The 24,929-nt window shown below is 41.0% G+C and overlaps 2 protein-coding genes across 2 annotated transcripts; one reads left to right on the plus strand and one right to left on the minus strand.

Annotated features, from left to right (window-relative positions):
* Window positions 1-948: 948 nt before the first annotated feature.
* On the minus strand, window positions 949-11,499 carry inaa (internexin neuronal intermediate filament protein, alpha a). The gene is made up of 5 exons (XM_050071873.1): window positions 11,206-11,499; window positions 7,374-7,604; window positions 6,563-7,090; window positions 1,896-2,020; window positions 949-1,768 (listed from the first exon to the last, which is right to left on the minus strand). Exons 1-5 carry the CDS (start codon window positions 11,494-11,496, stop codon window positions 1,576-1,578), a joined length of 1,368 nt encoding a protein of 455 aa, XP_049927830.1. The 5' UTR covers window positions 11,497-11,499; the 3' UTR covers window positions 949-1,575.
* A 4,540-nt stretch (window positions 11,500-16,039) lies between these two features.
* Window positions 16,040-20,184, plus strand: LOC126407180 (E3 ubiquitin-protein ligase TRIM39-like). Its single transcript, XM_050071870.1, has 2 exons — window positions 16,040-16,134; window positions 18,088-20,184. Exon 2 carries the CDS (start codon window positions 18,090-18,092, stop codon window positions 19,773-19,775), a length of 1,686 nt encoding a protein of 561 aa, XP_049927827.1. The 5' UTR covers window positions 16,040-16,134; window positions 18,088-18,089; the 3' UTR covers window positions 19,776-20,184.
* The last annotated feature ends 4,745 nt before the right edge of the window (window positions 20,185-24,929 follow it).

The raw sequence follows: 24,929 nt of genomic DNA on the forward strand, positions 1-24,929 counted from the left end.
TCCTTGACCACAGTTTTATATATGGTATATATCAAGTGTCAATATATATAAAGCCTGTGATGTAATTCTGGTAGCATTTCCTGGTTAGTTTGTTAAGTTGTTCAATGGAAACTATTAATTTTTGGTTCCCAACACTTTAAGGGAAAACCAAGGCAGTATAGAACTGTTAATATTGTTTTTGATGGCTGAATACACCAACTCAATTGTACCTATTAGCAAGAAGTGAAACAACATTAAGTTATAGAATTGCAATTTTTACATTTTTACCTCATCGCACCATTGTATTTCTGCACCAAATATTATTCCTGTAAGTGTCCTCGCTAAAAGGGAAATGGCATCATTTAAGAGTTTGAAGCGGACAAATTCAAACACTGGTGAGTTTTGATTTTCTTTAAAAGCATTTTTTGTACATTTTTCATTCAAAACCTCTGTCAAGCATAACATATTAGACTTGTCATGCAAGAATACATGAGGAAAAGGGATTTTAAAGAAATTTTCAAAATGTACTTGTATGAAACAAGGTTTTTCATTAGCCACATGCTAAGTGAGGCGTTAGCTTTGCCTGCAGAGATAATTTCTGCCATATAACTTTGAATGTTTCCACCTTGTCACAGGAAAATGAGCAGAATATGTATTATTGCAGGTCTAACATAATCTTAATTTCTATTTACTATCTTGCTCAAAAGTATTCCTTATTTCAATGGTTGAATATTTTTAAGAATTTGATACAGAAGTCAGGAAAACAGTAGACTTATGAGTAAACAATCTTTAAAAAAAAAATACAGCTGAAAATTAGTATTGAGTTGAGGCTCCTTCCCAGTGTGGCTTGAACTTATGTAGATAAACAGCTGACTGGAGGAGGACTTGAATGGATGTCCTCCTGGATTTGTGAATATGCTGATTTGCACAATAATCATAAGAAACAATTTGTTAGTCATGTCATTTTATTCATCCATTATTGAGTGCAGCTGAACCAACAGTTTTCCACTGGACCTGGACTACTTGTAGTATCTGATGTGTTTAATAGTTTTCACGCCTAAAACATTGTGTATGTGGTAATAAAACATGATCTATCTGATAATGTCAGCAAGGGGGGAAACATCTCTACACAAATTACGGATACAGTCTTAACTAACTTCATAGTTTGTTAAAACATGCCAAAACAACAGAGAAGTTGAACTATGAAATTAAGTTTGGTTTAGTATCTGAGTTTTTTTTCTCACCTGTCACACAGGTTTTAGTGCATTTTCACAGCACCAAAATGGAAATTGATTTGTGTAGCATTTGATACCTGGTCACATATTTACCATAATATTTGCAACATGTTCATTTCCTCTGGAGACATACAGTACATTTGGTCTAGATATAGAGGTCAGTTTTTTTAGTGTCAGAGACTTACATTTTTACTGACAAACATTTTACCCTAAGAAAATGCAATAAGTTTTAGAGTCCAAATATCATCTAAATACTGGGACTTTCAACTCTAAATCTAAAACATTTGTTGTAGTGTTTCCCTTAATAAACACAGTATGTGACTATGAACTACAGTCTCCAGATTCCTCTGCCATTCTTCCTTCAGTTGTTGGAGTTGATGTCTGCCTCATCTTTGTCCTCACCGCTCTCCTTGAAGCTTTCCTTCTTGGCCCCTTCTTTCTCCTTATGGCTGCTCCTGGAGGAGCTGGCGGTGGCTCGAGGCTGGTAGCTGAAGCTGGCAGTGCCAAACGACATCCCTGAGTTAAAGTGGGTCTCCTCCCCCTCCAGCAGTTTCCTTATAGGACCAAAGGAAACAAATGTCAGACTGGACACACATTTAAAACATACAATGGTTGAAGATGTTTAATGACTCTACTAGTCAAGAGATGTTTTAGTGGATTTGTGTTTAATGCAGTCAGCACCTGTAGGCAGCGATCTCTATATCCAGGGCCATCTTGACATTGAGCAGGTCCTGATACTCTCTCAGGTGCTGGGCCATCTCACCCTTAAGGTTCCTCAGCTCATTATCCAGGTGGGAAATAGTGTCCTGTTACATTGGCAATAAGAAAGCAGGAAGAAAACAATAAGTGTCTAACCGAGTTTTACAGAGTTAATTCACTAAGCGTTTATTTAAAGGGACAGTTCAACCCCAAATCAAAAATACATATACTTCCTCGTACCTGTAGTGCTATTTATCAGTCTAGATACTTTTGTTGTGAGTTGCCAAGTGAAGGAGATATTTGCCGTAGAGATGTCTGCCTTCTCTCTAATATAATGGAACAAGATGGTAGCTGGCTTGTGTTGTACAAAATGCCAAAGAATACTCAACAGCAATGTGTCTTTCCAGAAACCATGACCTGGTTACTGAAGAGAGTCCACTGGCTTGTTGTGAGCATACAGGAACTATTTTCTCTATACCAAACTGCACCTGCCAATCGCATCACCACGCAGAAAGAAGCGTGCATCTACTGCTAGCTCACGTAGCACCACTCAGCTAGCTATCATTACAGCTCCGCTGAGGTGGACACCATTAATGTTGACATCTCAAGCGGGATTTAATACTTCTGCATCAAATCAATGCCGTACCTATGGCGTAGGCTCTGTGTCAACACACGTCAGACGTGCACCTCCCCAGAAATATAACTACATGTCACAGTGACTCAGCACTCCTGTTTATTTTTGTAAACTGAAAATAATTTCCCTCAGTGGAAAGGAAGCTTTTATTTACTTTAATTTCACTGATAAGAAACATAAATTGTGAAGACAATAAAGCCTCCACAAAATAGCATTTTAAGTCTTGTGTTTGATTTATTCTGACTTCATATGAGCAGAGGAAATATCCACTAGCCACTAGGCTAATTTATACAATGTAAAATGCCATAGGCTTGTGTTTATAATGTTAGCATGTTGTACTTGTACGGAAAACGTACAAACGACAGTTGTTTTGTTGGTGGACCTTGTGAGTTGTAATGGAGCCAAACTTTGTAACGTTACCTTTGTTTAATATTGCTGTTGTACCTGGCTTCATATGAGTAGAGGAAAAGTCTAATTAAAAAGTTAATTTATATGCTGTAAAATGCCATGGGCTTGCGCTAATAACATTAGCATGTTGTATTTGTGGGGAAAATGTGTCCAGCACGAGACAAGTGTTTTGTCTGTGAATCCTGCCAGTTATAATGAAGCAGATTTGTGTACTTGTGTTTGAAATTGTCTCTAATATGCCATGATTAATATGTGGTTTTGGTGTGTTTTGAATCGACTCAGCTTCACAGCACTTCACAGAAACCCCACCACCGACTAGTGTTTTGGAGGTGTAACTGCAGAGTGACACAGACACACCACTGCACAAGTATAAATGCTCACAATGGCGTAGGCCACGTGTGTAAGCTCTGCATACAGCTGATGCACAGGTTTATATCCCCCTTCACGCTGTCATGAGCATGAGACTCTCGTCCATGAGTACATTCACGCTTCCTTCTGCGCTGTGATACAATTGGTGGGTGTTGTTTGGTAGAAAGCAAGTAGTTCCTACATGAAACTGCTCACAGCAAGCCTGTGGATTATCTTGAGTAAACGGTCCATGATTTCTGGAACGAGACATTGCTTCTGACTTTTTCAGATGTATTTTTTTTGCCGCTTTGAGCACCACAAGTCAAGTGCCATCTAGTTCCATTATTCTCAAGAGAAGGCAGACAGCTCTACAGCCAAAATCTCCAACACTCAGCAACTCACAGCAAAACAATCTAGACTGATTGATAGCACTACAGGTAGGAGGAAAAATATGTATTTTTGATTTTGGGGTGAACTGTACCTTTAAATTTGAAACGATCATGGGGTGCATGAGACTATTTGCAGCATGAAATGGTGTGCAGGCTTAAGTCAAAATGTATGTATGCTTTTGCAACCCTGCTCATCATTTAACATACTTCTCAAAGTTATTGTGGGATTTAAATGTAAGACCAAATCTTTTGGTCTGTTCAGTACGTTGCCTGAATAATGTATGTTGCATACGTTATTCTTTAGGTTGAACTTATTAGCTGAGAACAGAACCCTGGAACTATATAGACTGCATGTATAAAGACTGTTTATAATCAACTATAGTGCAGACTGTTCTGTGGTATAACTGGTGGCCATCTCCTCATTTCCCTTAAATGGATACAACCTTTGGGGCTTAGCTGTAGCTCCTCTAAGAAGCCAGTGAAAGCAGATGGCCTTCCTGTATCCACTTTAGCAGGTCAGAGGTTAATCTAATTGACACGCAGGTTCAGTTCACAAAGAACTTTTACAGTCAGTCTCATAGTTAGAGACGCTTCTTAAAGTGACTACCACACAGGAAAGGTCATGTTCTGACTGCAGACCTTGAACCTGAATAAGACGGTCTTGTCACAAAATTGTCACACTAACTTTAAATAAAGAAGGAGCCAGAACTTTATTTGAAATAGGTCATCATTACAGGATTTCTTTATTTCTGTGAATAGATTTTGTCACATTTTAGTGGGAAGCCTCCCTGCTGCCATCTTTATGTGTATTGCCAATTCTGCTGTTTGCTGTTAAACAGCTTAGACATTCTGGGAAAATATGTTTAGTCACTTTGTTATTTTGCATTGAAGGATAAGATCAATACAGTTCTTATATCGGCCTGGTGAATATGAAGCTTCAACCAGCAGCAAGTTGGCATAGTGTAGCACAAAGACTGGAAACCAGGCCTACAGGAAGTGCGCCAAGCTTTTAAGTTAATTTTCCTAGTGGCCAAACAGTGGAATTACAACTTCCGGGTCAGTCATGTGATTCAACTGGGCCAAAACAGACTTTTCCTCATAGACCTATATTGGGAAAGAGTAAGTAAGTGGATACTTTTTTGTTTGCGTCACAAGCCCAGCAAAAGACTCATTTCACTATTGAGATTTTAAGATTTTAATAACTGCACAATTAAATCGTTTTATTCCCATTCAAGTAAGCGGAGGGCTAAACCTGAAGTAAGCCACTCTGCTTGCAAAAATCTGTAGTGGCTTACTCTATGGGCCAAACGTATGGACGATCCGGGCACTGTACACCTGGGAAGTTGAACTTTTTGGCTTCACTGAGCAACATTCACAGGAATGAATGGGGCCCCGCCCCCCTACGCTGTATTGTCTTTATACATCCATGCAGAACAAGGAGAAACAGCTAGTCTGGCTCTGTCCAAAGGTAATAAAACCTGCCTACTAGCACCTCTAACGCTCACTAATTAACATATTGCATCTTGTTTAATTTGTATGAAGAACCAAAGTATAATGTGTTGGTTTTGTGAGAAGGTCATGCTGGACTGTTTCTTGGCTAGAAACAGGAACTTTTTTTGGAGAACTTACGTAATAGCCAAACTTGGGCACAGAAACCTCAGAGGCTGGCAGAAGAATTTCACTTAGCGAGTGTATGATTGATTGTTTTAAATTCCAAGATGGTCAGTACGCTGGATTCCTTGCTTTGACTCTGTCCTTGACATATAAAGGTTGGGGGCTCCCTGCTGTGGTCATTTAGCTAACAGCTTTACACAAGCTGTGACATAATTCAAGAGGAACTTGACCTTGAGATCTGCTTCTTTCCAATCCTATTATTCCAGAGTTGTAGACAGTAATGACCTCCACACAGACTGTGCCAGCAGTGCCGCAACAGGCGACTAGATTTTTTTCCCCCAGCACATTTCAACAGTAGTAGTTTCAGTTTTGACTGTTCATAATTCAAATGTGTAATGTCTAAATTTCAATAGATTGTGTCTTTAACTGTTTCAGTGCCTGTTCAAAACACTGCATTTTACCTTTTTTCTGTATATTCATCAGTCATTAGGGTACGACATTTTTTTGTAGAAAATGCAAGTATTACTGCATTTCTATGGCATAATTCTATCACTGCAGCTTTGTATACAATAAGATTTTGGTTTGTTTTTACATAATATTCCTATTTTGTATTATCATTCAAAATGTTATGTCAAATATTAAAAGAATCATCATCCACAAAATGACCATTTGTTTACCATCTATTTATGTAAAAAAAATGGAGAATCCAAAAATGGACAAAATTCTTGATGAACTGAAGTCAATGGGGACTACATTTAACAACAGCAAAACTATGTCAAAACATCCATTTAATAACTCTCACACAACTCATCCTGTATATTTCAAGTCTCATCTATCCAGTGGTATGCTCAATACTTCCCAAACACATGCATTTTCGCTAAAACCTTATGATTTAAAACATTTGTGCGTAAACATTCTGATGCACGGACGAGTAGCGCGCTTATCCAGGTGCACTACTTGGTAAGCATGGTAGGGCTAAGATCGTACAAATTTGAAATGACAAGCAATTTGTTCATATCAGTCCATATCAGTTCTTGTGCATTTTCTGGGAAAATTTGAGGGTTTTTTTTAGGGTGATTCCAGTATTTTCAGACACAGTATTTTATCACTACAGTTCAATATTTCTCTAGAATGTTATTCCTGGTAGTGTGGCTTTGAAAAAGCAAGTAGACCTTTATATTGAAAAATAAAACAGTAAGACTTTATTTTAGCCCAATCAGAAAACACTATTCTTTTTGATAATTAAGTTTGCTTGCCTGCAGTGCTGAGACTTCAGAGTTGTGTCCATCCTCCATCTCTGCGATCTGCCTCTCCAGAGACTCATTGGCGCCCCTCAGGGTTTCTATCTCGATGGTCTTGGACTGCAGCTGCCTCCTGAACTCACTGATCTCCTCCCGACTGGCCCTCATGGCCTCGTTGCTCCTGGTGGCCTGCTCACTGAGGCTGGCAAACTTGCTCTTGTACCACTCCTCGGCCGACTGCAGGTTTTTGGAGGCGATGGATTCGTACTGGTTGCGGATCTCCTTCAGAGCTGAGGTTAGATCTGGCTTGGCGAGCTCGAGCTCCACAGAGACCTGCTGCTCCTCCATCATGCTGCTCAGCTCCTGGATCTCCTCATCGTGCACTTTCCTCATAAAGGAGATTTCGTCCATCAGCGACTCCACACGGCGCTCCAGGTCCAGGCGAACGGTTGTGGCATCATCCACATCCTTCCTGAAGGCTCTCAAGGTTTGCTCAGCTTCCTCCCGTGCCCTCACCTCCTCATCAAACTTCACACTGAGCTTCTGAAATGAGACAGGAGAGGATAGGAGTTGAGGGGGCTGGCACTAAAGAAACATAAAACATTCTTAGATAAAAGAAAGGAAAGATCAGAGGAGTGTTGAGATGATCAGATTGTGAGATGATGGATGACACAAAGAGAAAGATGAAGGTGAAGATGAAATAATGACAGCTTTCTGAGGGGAACAGGGCTTTGCAGCTGTAAATACTAATAGGATACAGGAAACAGAACAGAGGAAAGAATATCCATACATCTTCACCCTTTTCAAAACTACCCAATGGTTTTACCTGCAGCTCATCCTCAAAGTTGTTCTTCTGGATCAGGATGCGGTTCTTGTCCCTGTTTAGATCCTCCACCTGTGACCGCAGCTCCCTCAGCTCCTGCTGGTAGAGATGAGCGACACGGGATGGCTCGCCCTGCTTCTGCCGCAGCGTCACCAGCTCCATCTCCAACATCTTATTCTGCTGCTCCAGGTGCCGAACTTTATCGATGAACATGGCAAAGCGATCATTGAGACCCTATGCAACAGGATAGCGTAGAATGCTTCATTAGGGTTGTAATAGCAGACAGGCAGCAAATACGATATGTTGAGTCACTAAACCCAATGTGGCTTGCGGGCATATGGCGGCCCTTAGAAACATGGTTCATTATCTTATTGTGGCGTATTTATTATCAATACAGCCCATCTGATGCTCGTTTTATGTTTTTCATCATTTTATCACTACTACAAATGCAACTGTAGCCAGTATCTCACTATCACTATCCTTATTCATATTTTAAGAAGCTACAAATTATATTCAGCCACAAAATAAGCCTGAAAAGCTGCAAATCAGAACGGAAGTACAGAGAGTTGTTGCATAGAGATGATACACCGTCTCATCTAGTTGCATTAGTGTGAACCAGCAGGTTTTTAGAATGTTGCAGAATGGCGCATTGCAAGTAGTTGCCTGTTTCAACTCGTCTCATCACGAATCTTTGGTCTGAACTGGGCTTAAGGTTAGGAATGACATATTGTAGAAAGCTACCAGTTGCATGTCCACTTGTGGCGCCTAAAGAGTTTTGCTGGAAGTGTGTTCTGTCATCAGTGCTAGACTGCTAGTTACCTTAACCTTGCTATGAAAACTTCTGCGGCTAATATTACCATCCAAACTTGCGAAGCTACTTTAATAGCTTATATTTCTGAACACTTGAAATCCATTAAAGTTGCACTAGATCCAATTGCATTTGTGTTTTGTTTTGTTTGCTTGTTGTTGAGGGTTTTTTTTACCACTTGGAGGCATCAGAACAATGTTTGAACACAACACTGACATAACCACCTCAAAAAGTAATCTTCTTGGATAGCATGTTTGAACATAAAGGGCTCTAGTTTCGCAGACCGGGCGCGGCGGAGGCGCAGCGCACCTGCGCTTCGCCAACTGGGTGTGGCCAGGCGGATTTTGTAAGTTTGGCACACCGTGCGCCTGGCGCAGCTACTCCTCTATCCCACCTCCGTCCCTCCTACCTGCGCAAGTCGGAAAGAGGGAGGAGAGAAGGCGTGGAGTGGGTTTTACACACATCACACCAATCAAATGAGCCCCTCTCCTCGCCCTTAAATGCGCCGCGCGAAGGCGTAATGAGAGTTTACTCAATTCGCCATGGCAGAAGAGAGCAGCAGCGTCAGACGGCCAAACTTCTCCCAGGAGGAAACTGATGTTTTGGTCCGGGAGGTCCAAGCTCGCAGTGTCCGAATATACGGAACTGCGAGCAGACCTCCACGGGCTGATGATGCAAAGGTAGCCTGGGAGGAGGTCACCACAATTGTAAATCAATGTTGCGTTTCTCTCGTGCGCGCGCGCTCTCTCTTTCTCTCTCGCAGTCTCACTCTGTTTCTTTTCTTTTGACTTTTCTAAGATGACAGATGCTGAATATATACTCCCTATCTGATGCTGTGGCTGTTTGTGGTTGGCTGAGAGGGATGTGAACTCATTAGTTTGCAGCTGTGTTAATCAAATCAGGTTGGGTTTCCATTACGCGTGCCAAACGTGCCAAACGGTGCCAATCCCCTTTGATCTGACATCAGATGTGACGGGACAGTCGATATAGAGATACATTTATGTGCTGATTGCAGATAGTTGCATTGAATAGTGTTTTTTTGGGTATTTATTGCATCGTTAATGTGCCTGATATTCTGGAAACCTGCCTGTGAGGTTTTGGTGACGTGTGCGCACTGTCCGCTGGTCAGCCAAACTTCCACTTACACCGGCTGCGCTCCCCCTGCGCTGACAGTAGACGAGTTGGCGAGCTTTTAGCGCACCTTCGGCGAAGCCTTTTGGCACGAAACTGTCACTGCGCCAAGCTGGATCTGTCGACACCTCCCCCTGCTGCGCCGCCACACCCATCTCAGCGCACCTCCGTCTGCCAAACTACCAAACTGAGCACGCCTCGGGTTGCGCTGCTCGAAACTAGCTCTGCTCGGGGTTCGCCACCCTGCGCCACCCTGCGCTGCGCCGGGAAACTAGAGCCCCCAGTGTGTAAACTCATTATTCTCTCCCCTTGTAGCTTTGTTTGGGGCTCCACCAACTCCTAAGAAATAGAGTTATAATAGTTTTACATTGTTTGTTAGTTTTTTAAATTTATATTTTCCTTTTAATTATTTTTTTTTTCAGATCAGTTTAGTTTCAGTAAGTTTCCGTGGTTTGTTTTCAGTTAAGTTTTTAATGTTAAAAAATGTGTAGTTTTGTTTTTATCTGTTTAAGTATTTTTTCTTATTATTATTAGGTGTATCTGTCAGGGGCAAGATTTAAGAAGTTATGAATAGGTATTACACCACGAATAGAACACTTTAAACACTTTAAAGGCAATCCACAGTCATGAAGACATCCTTGTCTCAATAAACACATGCACCAATGCCTCCTCATGCTTATTTTGTTGACAAATTAGATTAAATTGACAGACTATAACTAAAAACACTTCCTGTATATATTTTTTTAATTGTATTTTAGTTATTTTGTGGGTACACATAATTTTTTTCTTTTCTTAAGTCTTGTTTTTATTTTTACTTCTGACTTTTTAACTGGTAAATGCTCCATTATCTTCACCAGCTCGTTGCTAACTTCATTACTTAATGCTGGGCAGGTAATGTACAATGGGCTTGGTTTTTTGCTGGCAACTGCTGCTGGAAATTTAGTTGATGATAACTGAGGGGAATAACTGAGTTGGCTGATAATCCCCTGTGGCTTCATGACCACAAGTGACCCCTTTCACATCACACATAATAACTTGATCTATTGTTCGTCTAAAAATTTTGGTTAGTGCAGCTTTAAATTGGGGCTGAGCATAAGGAAAGCATCCCATCACACCTAAATAAAAGCCTGATGATTCCTCTTAATGTTTTCTGGCACTGCTTTGATGTTAATAGAAGGTCTTTTCCTTTAGTAAAAACTGCAGAGTAAAGTCAAAACTGTTTCCTAAACAGCAGACAGCCACACTCATGAGAAAGCGTTAGCTTCACCAACATCTTTTGCCTGTCTCATCTCTTTAGTGTCCTTTTGTCTGAAACATGAAATGCTACTGACATCAATTTATAAGCTGCAATGTCTTTAGTGACACCTGTTTGTTTCCTACTATGACAAGTCAAAATGTCTGCCATGAAAAAGGCCCATATCTGAAAGATGGTCCCATTCCATTCAAGTGTCTCATTAAGCCATGACAGTGTGACAGCCAGCATGTACAATACCCTGAAACTGAGGTAGCTGATTGTGATTGTGCCCAGGGGCCCATTGTCTTAAAATTATATTTATAAAGTTCAGAATATGGTCATTCTGACACGAGAGGAGCCCAATAGTCTTTATCTCAGATTAACTAATATAGTCCTACTCTGACAGAACCGGGACATCAGAATTGGAAGGTATTTAGTTAGAGGAGGTGGACCTGATTAACTCTGTGAAGTGTTATAATAAATAATTGTTCTGGAATAAAATGTCCTGGTTTAAGTTCTTGAACCTGACTTTGTCACATATGGAGTATCAATAAATGCAAACAGATCATTATAGACCAATCAGCTGAAATACTTTTTAATGAATGTTTTTGTTTGAACTCAACATGCCGAAATAACAATTTGTTCCAACCCGTCACACCTACCTGCAGCTGCTCCTTCTCGTTAGTTCTGACGACTTTGAACTCACTGTTGACCACGGAGGTCTGGGTCAAGTCGAGGGAGTCGGTGGGCACCGGAGAGTAAGAGGCGGACCGGCCGACCCGTCTGTACAGGCTCATGGAGGTCGCGCTGTTGCGGGACGCAGCCATGGACCTGAGCCCAGGGGTGCTCCGAGGAGAGGCGCTGCCCATGCGAGAGGAGGAGATGGGGAACTTGGGAGAATCCCCGAAAATCTTCCGGTAGGATGAAGAAGTGTAACGGTCTCCGTGGCTCATATTTGCCGTGAGTCAGAGATAAAACTGAGGGGCTTAAAGAGCTTTGCAGGGGTTTATAGCCCGCAGACTGCAGGTGGAGCGTACCATTTTACGCACAACGGTACACGACTGTACAATACCTGTTAAGTGGATGGAAGATGGTGAGAAAGGTTTTGACAGTTTAAGTAATCAAAACAAACACCAATGTGTTTCCCCTTAGATTTTATACATTCATCGAGTTCATTTAGCGTGCGTAAAATGATGGAACCGTCCAGAAGAGCATCACCACTCTCCCTGCGTGCGTCCTGTGGCTGTGTTACACCTACAATGTGGGTTCCATTAATGGTATGTGGTAATTTCATTTCCGGTTGTGTATATGTAGGCTAATTGTATGTTTTTAAGCAGGGTAGTTTGGAGTGAGAAACACGAAGGAACTAATGTTTTAATGTGATGTCTGCCATCACCTTTGAACGTCCAGTCTACGTTGTCAGATATTGCTTTCAAGAAAAATAATTAAGTGATGGCCCAGCATATTTAATTCTCCTATGTACCTTGAAAGTTGTCTCTGTATTTATTTAAATGTTTAAACCTCTATTGTAGGAATTCTTAAATGACGAACAAATGATATATTTGTGTGTGACTATATTAACTCGTGGGTGATTCTGGCCCTGGCTGCATCCTGCAGTAGCTCATCAACTATCCCAACTTAACCCGCAGTGGAAGCACCTGATGCCACTGTGGTCCAACAGCTCCTCCTCTCTGACACTCTGAACCTTGCACCTCAGCAGGAAGATGTCATTCCCCTCCCATCACTTTGACTGTTGGTACAATCTGAGCAAAGCCTATTGATGCTGCCATGTCACTAGCTTTATACAACTTATTTAAGTGGCAGTATACACTATTATTGTTTGCTACTATGATGAAGCAAACTTTATATTTAACATTAACAGATATGGATTCATCAATTGTAATTTAGACATTCATTTAAATAAACTGTAAATAAATATTTGTCTCGAGTGAAAATGCACATACTGTGCTTTTATTGTTCATTATTATTTATTGTATTATTAGCCTATTGTTCCTTAGCTAAGTTGTTTATCTGTGTTGATTTCTCATTAACTTTTGTTCTTGTTAGTAATTAATACAATAAATGTAAAAAGATACTGCTAGTGATAATTATAATAATTAAAATAATAATAATAATAATAATAATAATAATAATAATAACAACATTTTTTATCAGGTCCCGTCCTGCACTGCTCAGTGTGTGGGCATTAAAGGTCCTGAGGTCCTGCCCTTGACAATTTTCCTGGATGCGAGAAAAATGTGGTCATGACAAACAAATCACTGTGGCTGGCAGATATGTTAACGAATAGTGATAATAAAAAAACAAACCTTTGAAATATATGTTTTACCCAGTGTGCCATGCACTACTGCTCGACTGTTTAGGTACTATACTATATACAGAAATACATATGAGTTTAGTTTCTGATGTTCTGATTTTCATTCCTGGAGGAATTTCTCTCTTCTCCATCAAGTGTATTAAATCATCCTACAGAAACCTCTGTTAGTTTACTGAATCTGTGGAACTGCATTGGCTGCTGGTCATTGCTCCTCTCCCCCAGGTGGAGGCGCTGTAGCACAAACAAACAGAGCTGGTGTCTGAAGGTTTTTCTGAAAACAGGAAAATAAAGCAGCAGTGATGAAGCTGGTGTAACACATAAACACACTGTTGTTGAGTGTGTGTGTTGTCCCAGCTGTTAGTTGAACAGTGTACAGAGTGTAAAAAGACTGGGTCCCGCTGTGTTACTCAGGCTGCACTACAGCGTCTATTCACAGGCGCGATTCCACTACTGAGCGGCACGGGGGCTTTGACCTGCTCCGTCTCCGACCTGGGCCGGTGCACCCCTCCTTAGGCGACCTGGTGGTCCCGGGCTCCCCCAGGAGCACCATATCGATACCGAACTTAGTGCGGACACCCGATCAGCACAGTCCGCTGCAGCTCAGAGCTCCTGAGCTCAAACGATCCGCCAGCCTCAGCCTCCCGGTAGCTTGGATTACAGGCGCGCGCCACCGCACCCGGCGAGAAGTAGCTTCATTCATAGAGGTTTTGGGGTTTTGGACAAACGTGACGTCATCAGAGAGCTCGCTTTAGCGGCATCTAGTGCCGACAATGAAACCAGCAGCTGCATAGAGAAAGACTGATCAGAATTTGTACAATTTCCCTACTACTGTGACAAAGATGCAACATGACTCTTGAATTTAGGTGGGATGAGGTTGGAAAAGCTCTTTGACCTTATACAGTTTCACATCCTATTAGCTCCAGATTAACACACTGGTCAACATACAACTTTAAATGCCATTAAAGCTTAAATCAATTGAGGGTTTCCTCTTTGTTCACTGCAACTGTTTGCATTTAGTTTCTATCTTTTCTTTTTGAGTTTATGAGGTAGCCTAGGCTACTTGTAGTCATCACACTTGAAGGAGGTAGGTTATTGTGCACATTTTAAGCATATGGCACAGCACTGGCAACTTAATTAATTAGGGCATACCTCAGTCTCTTGGTGCCGCAACATGATCTGAGGATCAACAGTGAGTGACCTTCAGTGCTCTCTACATACCAGACACTTCTACTTTTTTAACATACAATCCAGGTGTAATATGAAGAAAACAAAATGGCGGGCCTACATAGCAGCTGTGTCCAGCTCCATTAGAGGTGTCAGGAGATTTTTATAATAACTAAAATTTGATTGAAAATATGTTTTATGTCCTGTTGGATTTATTATCAGCCGACAGGGAGTTTTTAATTTTGCTGCTTAAATGCAAAGTCTCAGTATTTGAAGCAGCATTGTGCACCATCCATATTCCACATATCCATATACTTAACGCTGTTATCCTCAACATACAGACAACAGGTCATGGCCACAGTAATGATAAAAGCGCATTAAGAATGAATGGTATGTGTTGGTGGTGCAGTACTGTGGCTGTCTTAAACAGATAAGATGGATCATTATGTACAGACAGAGCATTCAGTGTTTCCTGAAACAAACAGTGAACTCACAAACAGCATTATTGCTATCAGTCACAGTATTAAGTAGGTTCAGGATCATAGCCCCAAATTCTGGCCCCTATACAAATGCAATCTTCCCCCTGCCTCTCTTTTTCCCACAAAGTCAGTTTTCTTTCTTTCCTTTTCCTTTCTTTCTTCCTTTCTTTTTGTTTTTGGAGCTCCAGTTTGTCTGTCATGTCTTTGTTTGGGAAAGACATGACGGTGTATGTTGGTGCCTCATAGTGTTACTGGTCACTCACACAGCTCTTGCTGCATTTAGAGAGGAATCCTATGCAGGTGCGGACTAAACCATTTTAATAATAATAATAATAATAATACATTTTATTTATACAGCACTTTTACAGCTCTCAAATATGCTTTACATTTAAAACCAAAGAAAAGAAGTACATACATGTAAGTGCAAAGACATAAACAGAAGACAAGGACAATATAAAACAACAAGGTGCAAAAGCATAGTGCAAAACAAAGAAAAGGAGGGCACATGAGGAACCGAGAACGAAAAGCTAATGTTAAAGGTTAAAAGCGGATTTGAAAAGGTGGGTTTTGAGGAGTGATTTGAAGGTGGATGGATTTGGACAGTAACGGATGTGTATAGGGAGGGTGTTCCAGAGGGAGGGGGCGGCTATGGAGAAGGCTCTGTCGCCCCAGGTTCGGTGCTTGGTCCTGTGTGGAGGTGAGAGGAGGTTTTTGTCGGATGATCAAAGGTTGCGGGAGGGAGTGTGGTGGTGGAGCATGTCCGTGAGGTAGGAGGGGGCCTGGCTGTGGAGGGCTTTGTGGGTGAGGAGGAGGATCTTGAAATTGATTCTGTACGGGACAGGGAGCCAGTGAAGGTTTTGCAGGACAGGGGTTATATGTTCACGGGAGCTGGTGTGGGTGAGGAGGCGGGCGGCAGAGTTTCGGATGTACTGAAGTTTGTTGAGGGAGCCGTAGAGGATGCTGTTGCAGTAGTCCAGTCTTGAGGTGATGAAAGCATGGATGAGAGTTTCAGCGGCAGAGAAGGAGAGCAATGGACGGAGACGGGCAATGTTTCTAAGGTGAAAGACGGCAGTTTGGGCGAGGCGGCTAATGTGATGTTTTTGCACCTTTAAGGGGTGAAAGGGGCCTCAGAGAGCTTCCACTATTTTTTAACACAAAGTTCAGTCTTTCAATTGGTTCATTTAGCCAATTTTTATTTAGTTACGGCAATAGTTACTTGGAAAAAAAAACTATAAACAAAACCAAACTTGTCATTTCAGGCTGTTTGAGGGCCCCTTCCCATTGGGGCCCTTGGTAATCAGTCACACTTTTCCTGCCTATGTGGCTCCCCTGGGTGGGTTGTACTAATGTGTTTTGGGAAGTGAGAGAGCTAACTAACTAAAACAGAAATCTATCCTCAAACAATAAATAATACACAACACACTCACACTGGAGCCGAACACAGCCCCCACTGCTGTAGTATCCAACCCTCCAATAGCCTCTGACGTCACAGACAAAAATGTGTCTCTTTCCCTTTAAGAAACACAGGAAGAAACTGGAACAGGGAAACACATTGTAAAAGAGAGAAAACAACCATGGTATCAGTTCTCCGTCACAGACCAACACAGTGAGACGTAAGTAATCTTTACAGAACCAGAACTGTCATGATAAAACATGAGGAGTAAAGTCTGTGTCATGTGTAGGTTGCAGTTTCATCCCACTCGCTGCTAATTGAGCAGTTTTGTTGGGAAATGCTGCTTCCTCGTGCACAATAAAAAAGTGCTGGAGTTGTTTAAATAATCCAAACACAAGGGCCATTCAATAAGCTCTAATGCTAAAGCTGCAGCAGAGGCGAGTGAAAGCAATTTTTTAAAAACCCAGTGCAAAACAGTTTCACTTTCACAGTATTAACTTCTGTAGCACACAGGGCAGCTATGTTCTACAAAATCTTCAGTGGGTTAGGAAAAGATATTTGTAAAAATCTGAGAATCATTTGGCAGAAGGTCCTCGGGTGTGAATTAAGCAGAGGAATGGTTGAAAATACTGTCAAATACTGTGAACTAGGCAAGAAAGGAGGCAATAGGTTTTACTTTATTCCTTCTAAGCTCCACAGGGTGTGTGTACTGGCTAATAACTGATGTTGGAAATGTCAGACAGAAACAGAAACATTGCTACATGCAATCTGGTCATGTAAACTGGTTAATCCATTTTGGAAAAAAGTTGTGGATCACATAGGGAAGTGTTTGGGTATGACGGTACCTAAGTCACCAAAGCTATGCCTTATGGGGGACCGAACACTATTGCCAAATGTATATTAAACATGACCTTGTTGAGATAAATGTAGGGGTCATCACAGCTGCTCAAGTGATCCTAAGATTCTGGAAAAAGACATCCCCTCCAGAATCTATGTTAGAAATTGTGTCATATGAACACGTTAGCTAGGGTCAACGATGAAGTCAACGATGATGGTTGCTACATTACTATTTTGGGTCTAAGAATGAGTAGCTAGCCTACCAGGTGCCAGTGGATATTTTGAGTTCCAATAACAACACTGATGGTTTGTTCAGATTTCACTGAATAGATAGATAAAAATTTGAATTATATAAAAAAAAAAAAAAATCACTTTCACTGTGCCTGGCGTTCTGCTGCTCCGTCTGCGCCCAGAGTATGCTCTGCACCTCAAGAGTGTGGAGCAACGAATAACCAAACTATATATATATATATATATATATATATATATATATTCCAACAGCACACCTAATGAATGTTCCAGCTCCAAAAAATAGAAAATCAGTATATGGTGCCAGATTTTTATATTGAAATGAAAATAATTGAATGTGTGGGAAGTCATTAGTTTGATTAATCGACAAATTCTTTCAGCTCTAAATGCAATCCTAGCTGGCAATGAACGTCATATGACATCAGAAAGACGTTGGACTCTTGTGTCAGACAGACCTTAAATTTTGTCTGAAATGAAAACTAGGTTGATGATGTTCTCACTGTCTAACAACATTAGAATTACGCGTTGTGCAGACGTTAACATTGTGACATTTTGTAGACGTCAGGTTTTGTTTTTCATACCTTGTGACGGAGCGTATTTATTCTATGTCAAAATGACGTTGGCATGAGATGTTTGAAAGGTGCTGGATTTTGGTCATTTAACAACACAACTTAAAACAAACAAAATATTCTACATCAAATTGACGTTGGCATTAGACGTTGTCCTGACACTGAATTTTGGTCACCTGATGTCACGACCTAAATTCAACCAAATATCAACATCTATTGACACTGACAAACAATAAATGTTAACAGAAATTTTGTTTGTTTCGAGGAACACTCCACAGGGTTCTTCAAATTGCGCTGAAAAAAAAGAAGTCACTTTTAACATTTTCAGTTCCATTGCAACTCCAAACTCCATCTGCTGATTTAGATCATGTGATTCGATGGACAGCTCCACAGCAGCCACTGAATAAGATTTTTTTTTTTTGCTGTTTCTAAGGTCAAGAATGCATTTTGAATCTCAGCTTTGTGTTGTGTTTCTGTGAAGTTTCTGCCATAATTTAACTGTTCTTGTTTCTTTTCAGAAATGGCCTCCAGCAACAGTCTCTTATCTGAGGAGCAGTTTCTTTGTCACATCTGCCTGGATGTGTTCACTCAGCCAGTTTCCACTCCATGTGGACACAACTTCTGCATGTCATGTATCACATCTTACTGGGACAACACACCAGTCAGCCAGTGTCCGGTCTGTAAGGAAGCATTTGAAAGGAGACCGGACCTCAAGGTCAACACTTTCATCTCAGAGCTTGCATCACAGTTCAAGTCACTTAAAGTAACAGACGCTCACATCAGGAGCCAGGACCAACAGCAGGCCGGCTGCGGTGGAGCGGTGCTGTGTGATATCTGCACTGACAACCAGCTAGAGGCTGTCAAATCCTGTCTGGAGTGTTTGACTTCTTACTGCGACATCCATCTAGAGCCTCATCACAGAGCTGCTGGCCTGAAGAGACACACACTGATTGACCCCTTGGTGAATCTGGAGGACAGGATCTGTAAGGAGCACACCAGACTCTTGACTTTATTCTGTAATAATGACCAGGTTTTGCTTTGTGACATCTGCGCTGGTTTGCACCATGTGAATCATGTCGTGGCTCCTGTGCAGCAAGCGTATGATGAAACAAAGGCTCTGCTGGGAGACGCTGAAGCCAAAGTGCATCAGATGATCCAGGAAAGAATGCAGAAGGTGCAAGCCGTAAAGGAGTCAGTAGGACAAAGCAAGACAGAAACCAAAGATGTGATAGCAAACTGCATGCAGGACTTGACGGCGCTGGTCTGTGAGATCCAGGAGAGCCAGATAGATCTTGTAAAGGTGATTGAGGAGAAACAGAAAGTAGCAGAAAAACAGGCAGATGGGTTTATCAGCAGTATGGAGGGAGAGATCACTGAGCTGCAGAAGACAGCGATGGAGCTGAGGGAGCTGAAACAGACTGAGGACCAGCTTTGTTTCCTCCAGAGTATCCCAAACCCACCCACTATACCGTACACAGTGGCGTTGCCCACAACCAGTTTTAACAGACAAGCGGAGATACATCATGTACGGAAGTCTTTGAACAAATCAGTGTCTCAACTGCGAATGTTGCTGAACAAAATGAATACAGAAATACAAAAACTCTCTGACAGCACAGATGTGTCAAACGATGCTACACTGAGCTACGTGCAGCAATATGAGGAAAACATTGAGCTCGACCCTAATACAGCTCACCGCCGGCTCATCGTATCCAATGACAGGAAACAGGTGAGATACGGGATGGGCTCAAGGAGAGACCGAAATCTGAGCCCAAACATGTTTACCAAACATCTTGGAGTTCTGGGACAGAGAGGCTTCTCTTCACGCAAGTTTTACTTCGAAGTGTTTGTGGGTGAGAAGATAGAGTGGTGTCTGGGCGTGGCCACAGCATCGATCCAGAGGAAGGTGAAGATTGATTGGAGTCCTGGCTGTGGACTCTGGTTCATCTGGTTCCAAGAGGATAAGTTTGAAGCCTACGGTTCTCCAAATGTTCCGGTACACTTTGGGAAAGTGGAGCGGATCGGCGTGTTTGTGGATTATGATGGAGGAAAAATTTCTTTCTATGATGTACAGACCGCAACACTCATTCACTCGTTTACTGAGTGTGTGTTTACTGAAAAACTGCACCCATACTTTAATCCTTGTAATAATGAATATGGTTCAAACCTGGGGCCGATGATAGTTGTTCCTGTCAATCGTACAGAGTGAATGGAAGCTTCAGAAACTCTGATTTGTGATATGCAGTGATATTAAAATGCAACTGATGTGTTTGATTGCAATGAAGAGTTTTGTCAAAAAACAGAAGAGTTGATTATTCTAAAAAGGAAAAAATATGATTTATCTATGGATAAGATGTTTTATAACAAATCTATTTCTTTTGAATTGATTTTGATCAGGGGAATTACCCACAATGCAAAGGTTAAAATGGCAATAATGTAATTCCCTGTTGTAAACTAGAATTACTGCCTTGTGGTTGTATGCTGTCGAGAACCAGTCAAGTTTCAGTTACAGTTTATATCCATGTTAATTCAGACTTATATGTAACCATGACAGCAAACAATAATTTAAATAAAGATGATGAAAGCCATGTATTCTAAAGTGTGGATGCTTCACACACATCTTCTTCCAGCAGCAAAGATGATCTATACAATCAGCACAGTTTCAAGTTTGGCACTCAAGATTAGTGTCACCAATTCAGTACCTGACCAAATGTCTCCCCTTCTGTTCTGATTATGATGTCACACTAAAGTTTGACCTTTGACCTTTTGGACATATAATGGCATCACTGCATCATTTTATTTTATGAGGTGTTTGTGTGAAATTTGTCGTAATTAGCATATGAATTCCTGAGTTATGGCCAAAATCTCTTGTGACGTTTTGGACATTTGTGCAAAATTGGAGGATATTTCCTCATGGCGTTCTTGAGATATCATGTTCACGAGACTGAAATGGATGCGAGGTCACAGTCCCCTTGACTTTTGACCCTTGACTACCAAAATCTAAATAGGTCATCATTGAGTCCAAGGGGACATTTGTGCCAAATTTGAAGAGATTCCCTCAGGTATTCTTGAGCTACTGGGTTCATAAGAATGGAATATACATAATGCCTCCACAGCTATCACTGGCACGACGGCATAAAAAATACTTTCTTGCCTTTTTCAGTATAAAGACTATGGGTGGGGGGAAAAAATCAATACTTGCATCACAGTTCTCTCTTGAAAGTTTGTATCATGATGCAGAAAAGTCAATAATGAGAAATGTAAAACCCAATTCTTAACATTATGATTGCCTGTAACAAGACTGGGCTTTATGTTCCCTTTGGCTTTTATTTGACCACGAGGCGATGTGAGGAGAGATAAGAAGTGGACGCTCCTTTGTTAGCAAAATGACCTAACTGCATCCCCCTTGTTAACCTTCCATCCCTCAGTTCCAGACCCACGCACGCACACACACACACACACACACACACACACACACACACACACACACACACACTGTAAAGACGAGACGAGAGACAACAGTCAAAGAAGAGTCGAAGAGTCAGAAAAGTAATTTTACATGGCATGTTCTACAAATCCCATGGGCAGTTCAAATCCAGTTGAGCAAACATACCCACTCAAATCCACACTGAGGGCACAGATAATGGTCCATCCCTCATGTTAGAAATTAAAGAATTACCTACTGAGGTCGGGCAAGCACCCAAAAGTAACAAAAATGAAGGCTACTACTGACGTCTCTCTTCAATATTTTGACTGTTACGTACAAACAACTTCTTTCTTTAGATTGCACAGTTACACACTGTTTATGTGTTCATCTTGCTTTTGTTGGCCGCATTAAACCTCTCCCCTTGTAAGGAAGATGCCTATGACCTTTTCATTTTCCACTGTCAGTGTCAACATTGAAATTAGAATCAATCAATAATCCACGCTATGTTGTAAACAAGAAGTCTTAACAGAATAAGCAACACAATAAATTCTTACAATGTACAGTCGTATCTTATACTCTTACCCAGTAGAGCTCAGCTCTGTTTAATAAACATCTCAGTGCTTTGTGTAAGAGACAATATATGCAGAATAACCAGAACAAACAGTTCTAGGTGCCACCATGGAAGCCCCGCCCCTGTTTTCATTATCTGGTAGATTGGGTATGAAATGATCCAGATTCTTAGTGTGGTTAGATATTAAAGTATTCAGTCTGAGTAAACCATTAACACCGGCTAGTCTCCTATTTATTTTGAATTGGAAAGAATTAGCGGTTACAGGTGGTAATTTAATTGTTACATTTACACTAAAGCATTGGGATATGATCAGGAAATGGGAATAAGAGAACTGATGTTTTATCACCAATCACTCAAATAAAGAAAAAATCCCCCAGGGATTACAGATAATGGGTTTTCTATGTAGAAAAATGCAGCTATTACAATTTTGAAAAACTTATTGGAGAGAGACAGTATGATGTCATTTGACCAACTAACTGAAACATAAACTACCTCAAACACATTTTTTTAGGTTCCAAAAAGTTAAAAGATTTTTACAGTTTAATAAAAGACAAAGCAATATGTTTATAGTAAGGCGATGTTATGAGGCCCTGTACAAGTCCAGCAAAGTGAACTGTGCAATCTTACAAACATGGGCTCAGGACATCTGGGTGCAGATCATAGATGAAGCTACAAGGATAGATATTTAATAATAATAATAATAATAATAATAATACATTTTATTTGTATAGCGCTTTTCAAAACACTCAAAGACACTTTACAAAAAAACAGAAAGAACAAATTAAAAACAACATAAGAGCAGTAAAACACAGTTAAGACCAAGGATGGGGATTAAATATTAAACAGTTACGGGTGTGTTGGGGGAGAGAGTTCCAGGGGGAGGGGGCAGCAGTGGAGAAGGCTTTGTCCCCTCAGGTTTTGTGCTTGGTCCTGTGTGGTAGAGAGAGGAGATTTGCATCAGAGGAGCGGAGACTGCGGAGGGGGTGTGACAGTGCAACAGGTCAGTGAGGTAAGATGGGGACTGGTTTAAAGTGAGGAAAGGACTTTGAACTGAATGTGTTGAGGTACTGGGAGCCAGTGGAGGTTCTGAAGGACGGGCCTGATATGGTCACGGGAGTGGGACTGGGTGAGGAGACGGGCAGCAGAGTTCTGGATGTACTGTAGTTTATTGAGGACTTTAGAAGATTAACCAGAATGCTATTGCAGTAGTCTAGTCTGGATGTGATGAATGCGTGAATTAGAGTTTCTGCAGTGGAGAAGGTGAGTGAGGGGCAGAGCCGAACTATGTTTTTTTAGATGAAAGAAAGCGGTTTTGGTAATATGATGAAAAGAAAGTGGTTTTGGTAATATGATTAATGTGTGGTTCAAATGAGAGGTTGCTGTCGAAAGTGACTCCATAGATGTGTAGATGGAGAAAGTGTAGAATTTGCAACATCCATCCATTTTCTAAATGCTTATCCTCTTGAGGGTCGCAGGGGGCAGCTGACATTGGGCAGAGGCAGGGGTACACCCTGGCAGGGCTGACACACAGAGACAGACAGCCATTCACACCCATGGACAATTTAGAGTCACAAATCTGCATGTCTTTGAACTGTGGGGGGAAGCCGGAGTACCTATAAACCCACAGGGAGAACATGCAAACTCCACACAGAAGGACTCCCACACCCGGGCTTGAACCCCTCTTGCTGTGAGGCGACAGTGCTAACCACCACACCACCATGCCGACCTTTGCAACATTAAGGCTGAAATTATGGATGGTTTTAGTAAGGGAACTGGGGCCGATTATGATCATGTCTTATTTGTCACAGTTGAGTTGTAGAAAGTTAGTTTGCATCCAGGATTTCATTTCAGTGAGGCAATTTTCAAGTGTGGAGCAGATTGCTGCAGTGATGGATTTGGTGGATTTGGACGTCGTCGGCATAGCAATGGAAATGGAGGCCATATCGGCGGATGATGTTACTAAGCGGATGTAAAGGATGAAAAGGAGAGGACCAAGCATACTCATAACATATCCATATGCAAAAGGACAAAGGAACAACAGTTCATGCTGCTGCATTGCCTCCACATATCTCTTCAACTGAGACACAAGATGGACCCCAAGAAGTCAGCTCTGTGTATGAAGTGTAGTGAGGAGGTTGGTTGTTTTATACACACAATATGGACATGTGTACATATTCAGAGGTTTTGGTTGAAAGCTGTTTCAAAGTTAAATTTGGTTTTCAATAAAGAATTAGATTTGGATCCACTTTGCCTTCTGCTATGAATGCCACACCTACAAAGGGTTTACAGAAGAAAGTGTGTTAACATATGCTGCATGTAAATGTATATCACTGAAATGGATTTCAAACAAGCCACCAACACTCCTACCCATGGAATATGTGACATACTGGTCTAGAGGTAAATTTGATGTATTTTATCATGTAAGGACACCATTCCTTGATTATGCAGGACCTAGATTATCAAATATTATCTGGAAGCCACTTCCTAGACCAAGAAATGATGGTTGAATGCTGAGGGGAGGCTCTGTTGTCTGTAATATCACATATCTATATATTTATCTTGCTGTATGCTTTGCCCCCTCCAGCGCCCCCAGTATATTTATGAAAACTGTAACAAAAAATGTTGCTATGCTACAACAGACAACCCTACTACTGTCTAAAATAATCACGAGCAAACGTAATTATGATTAAATATAAAGTAGACTAATTATCAATATTATTACTGGTATTCTGGTATTACAGTGTGCTGCAGTTCTGTGTGTGGTTTGTACAAGTGGTGTTGCCGTACTTCAGCAGAAGCTGTTACTGAACTGCTGGTAGGTACAGTCACTGTCACACTGTGCTGTCATTACTTTTAGATGTGTTATAAAATGGAAAACTATGGGTGTTACAGTGTCAGTCATTAATGTTGTGCTGCATGTGTAATCTATGTAGAAATTACTAGCTTTCTTTTATTGTATATTCATAAAGGCTAGTTGTGCTTTGCTCTGATAAATGATATAAAATATAGACTAATAGAAAATGAGCATGAGTTTATTTATTTATTTATGTATTTATTTCAGTTTAGTGTCAACACTGGGGGCACCTGGTAGATTTGATCTCCCACAATATTAACTCTATGGCTACAGCCTTGCTGCATTATAAAGCTACAGGTGGCTATGGTTTGATTTATAATGTTTTTAGTTAATAATGGGTTAATAATGACAGTAATTACACAGAAGCAGCAGCTACACTGTCATAAAAGAGAGAGAAATGCTAATGAAAATCAGTGAAAAATAAAAGAGACAAGTAGCCTGAAACTAAAATTGAGATATGAACAAATGTGAAAATATAGGCCTAACTGAATAGTGTCAGTCTTTCTGTCTC

The sequence above is a fragment of the Epinephelus moara genome, chromosome 19, assembly GCF_006386435.1.
Source record: "Epinephelus moara isolate mb chromosome 19, YSFRI_EMoa_1.0, whole genome shotgun sequence".
NCBI lineage: Eukaryota > Metazoa > Chordata > Actinopteri > Perciformes > Serranidae > Epinephelus > Epinephelus moara.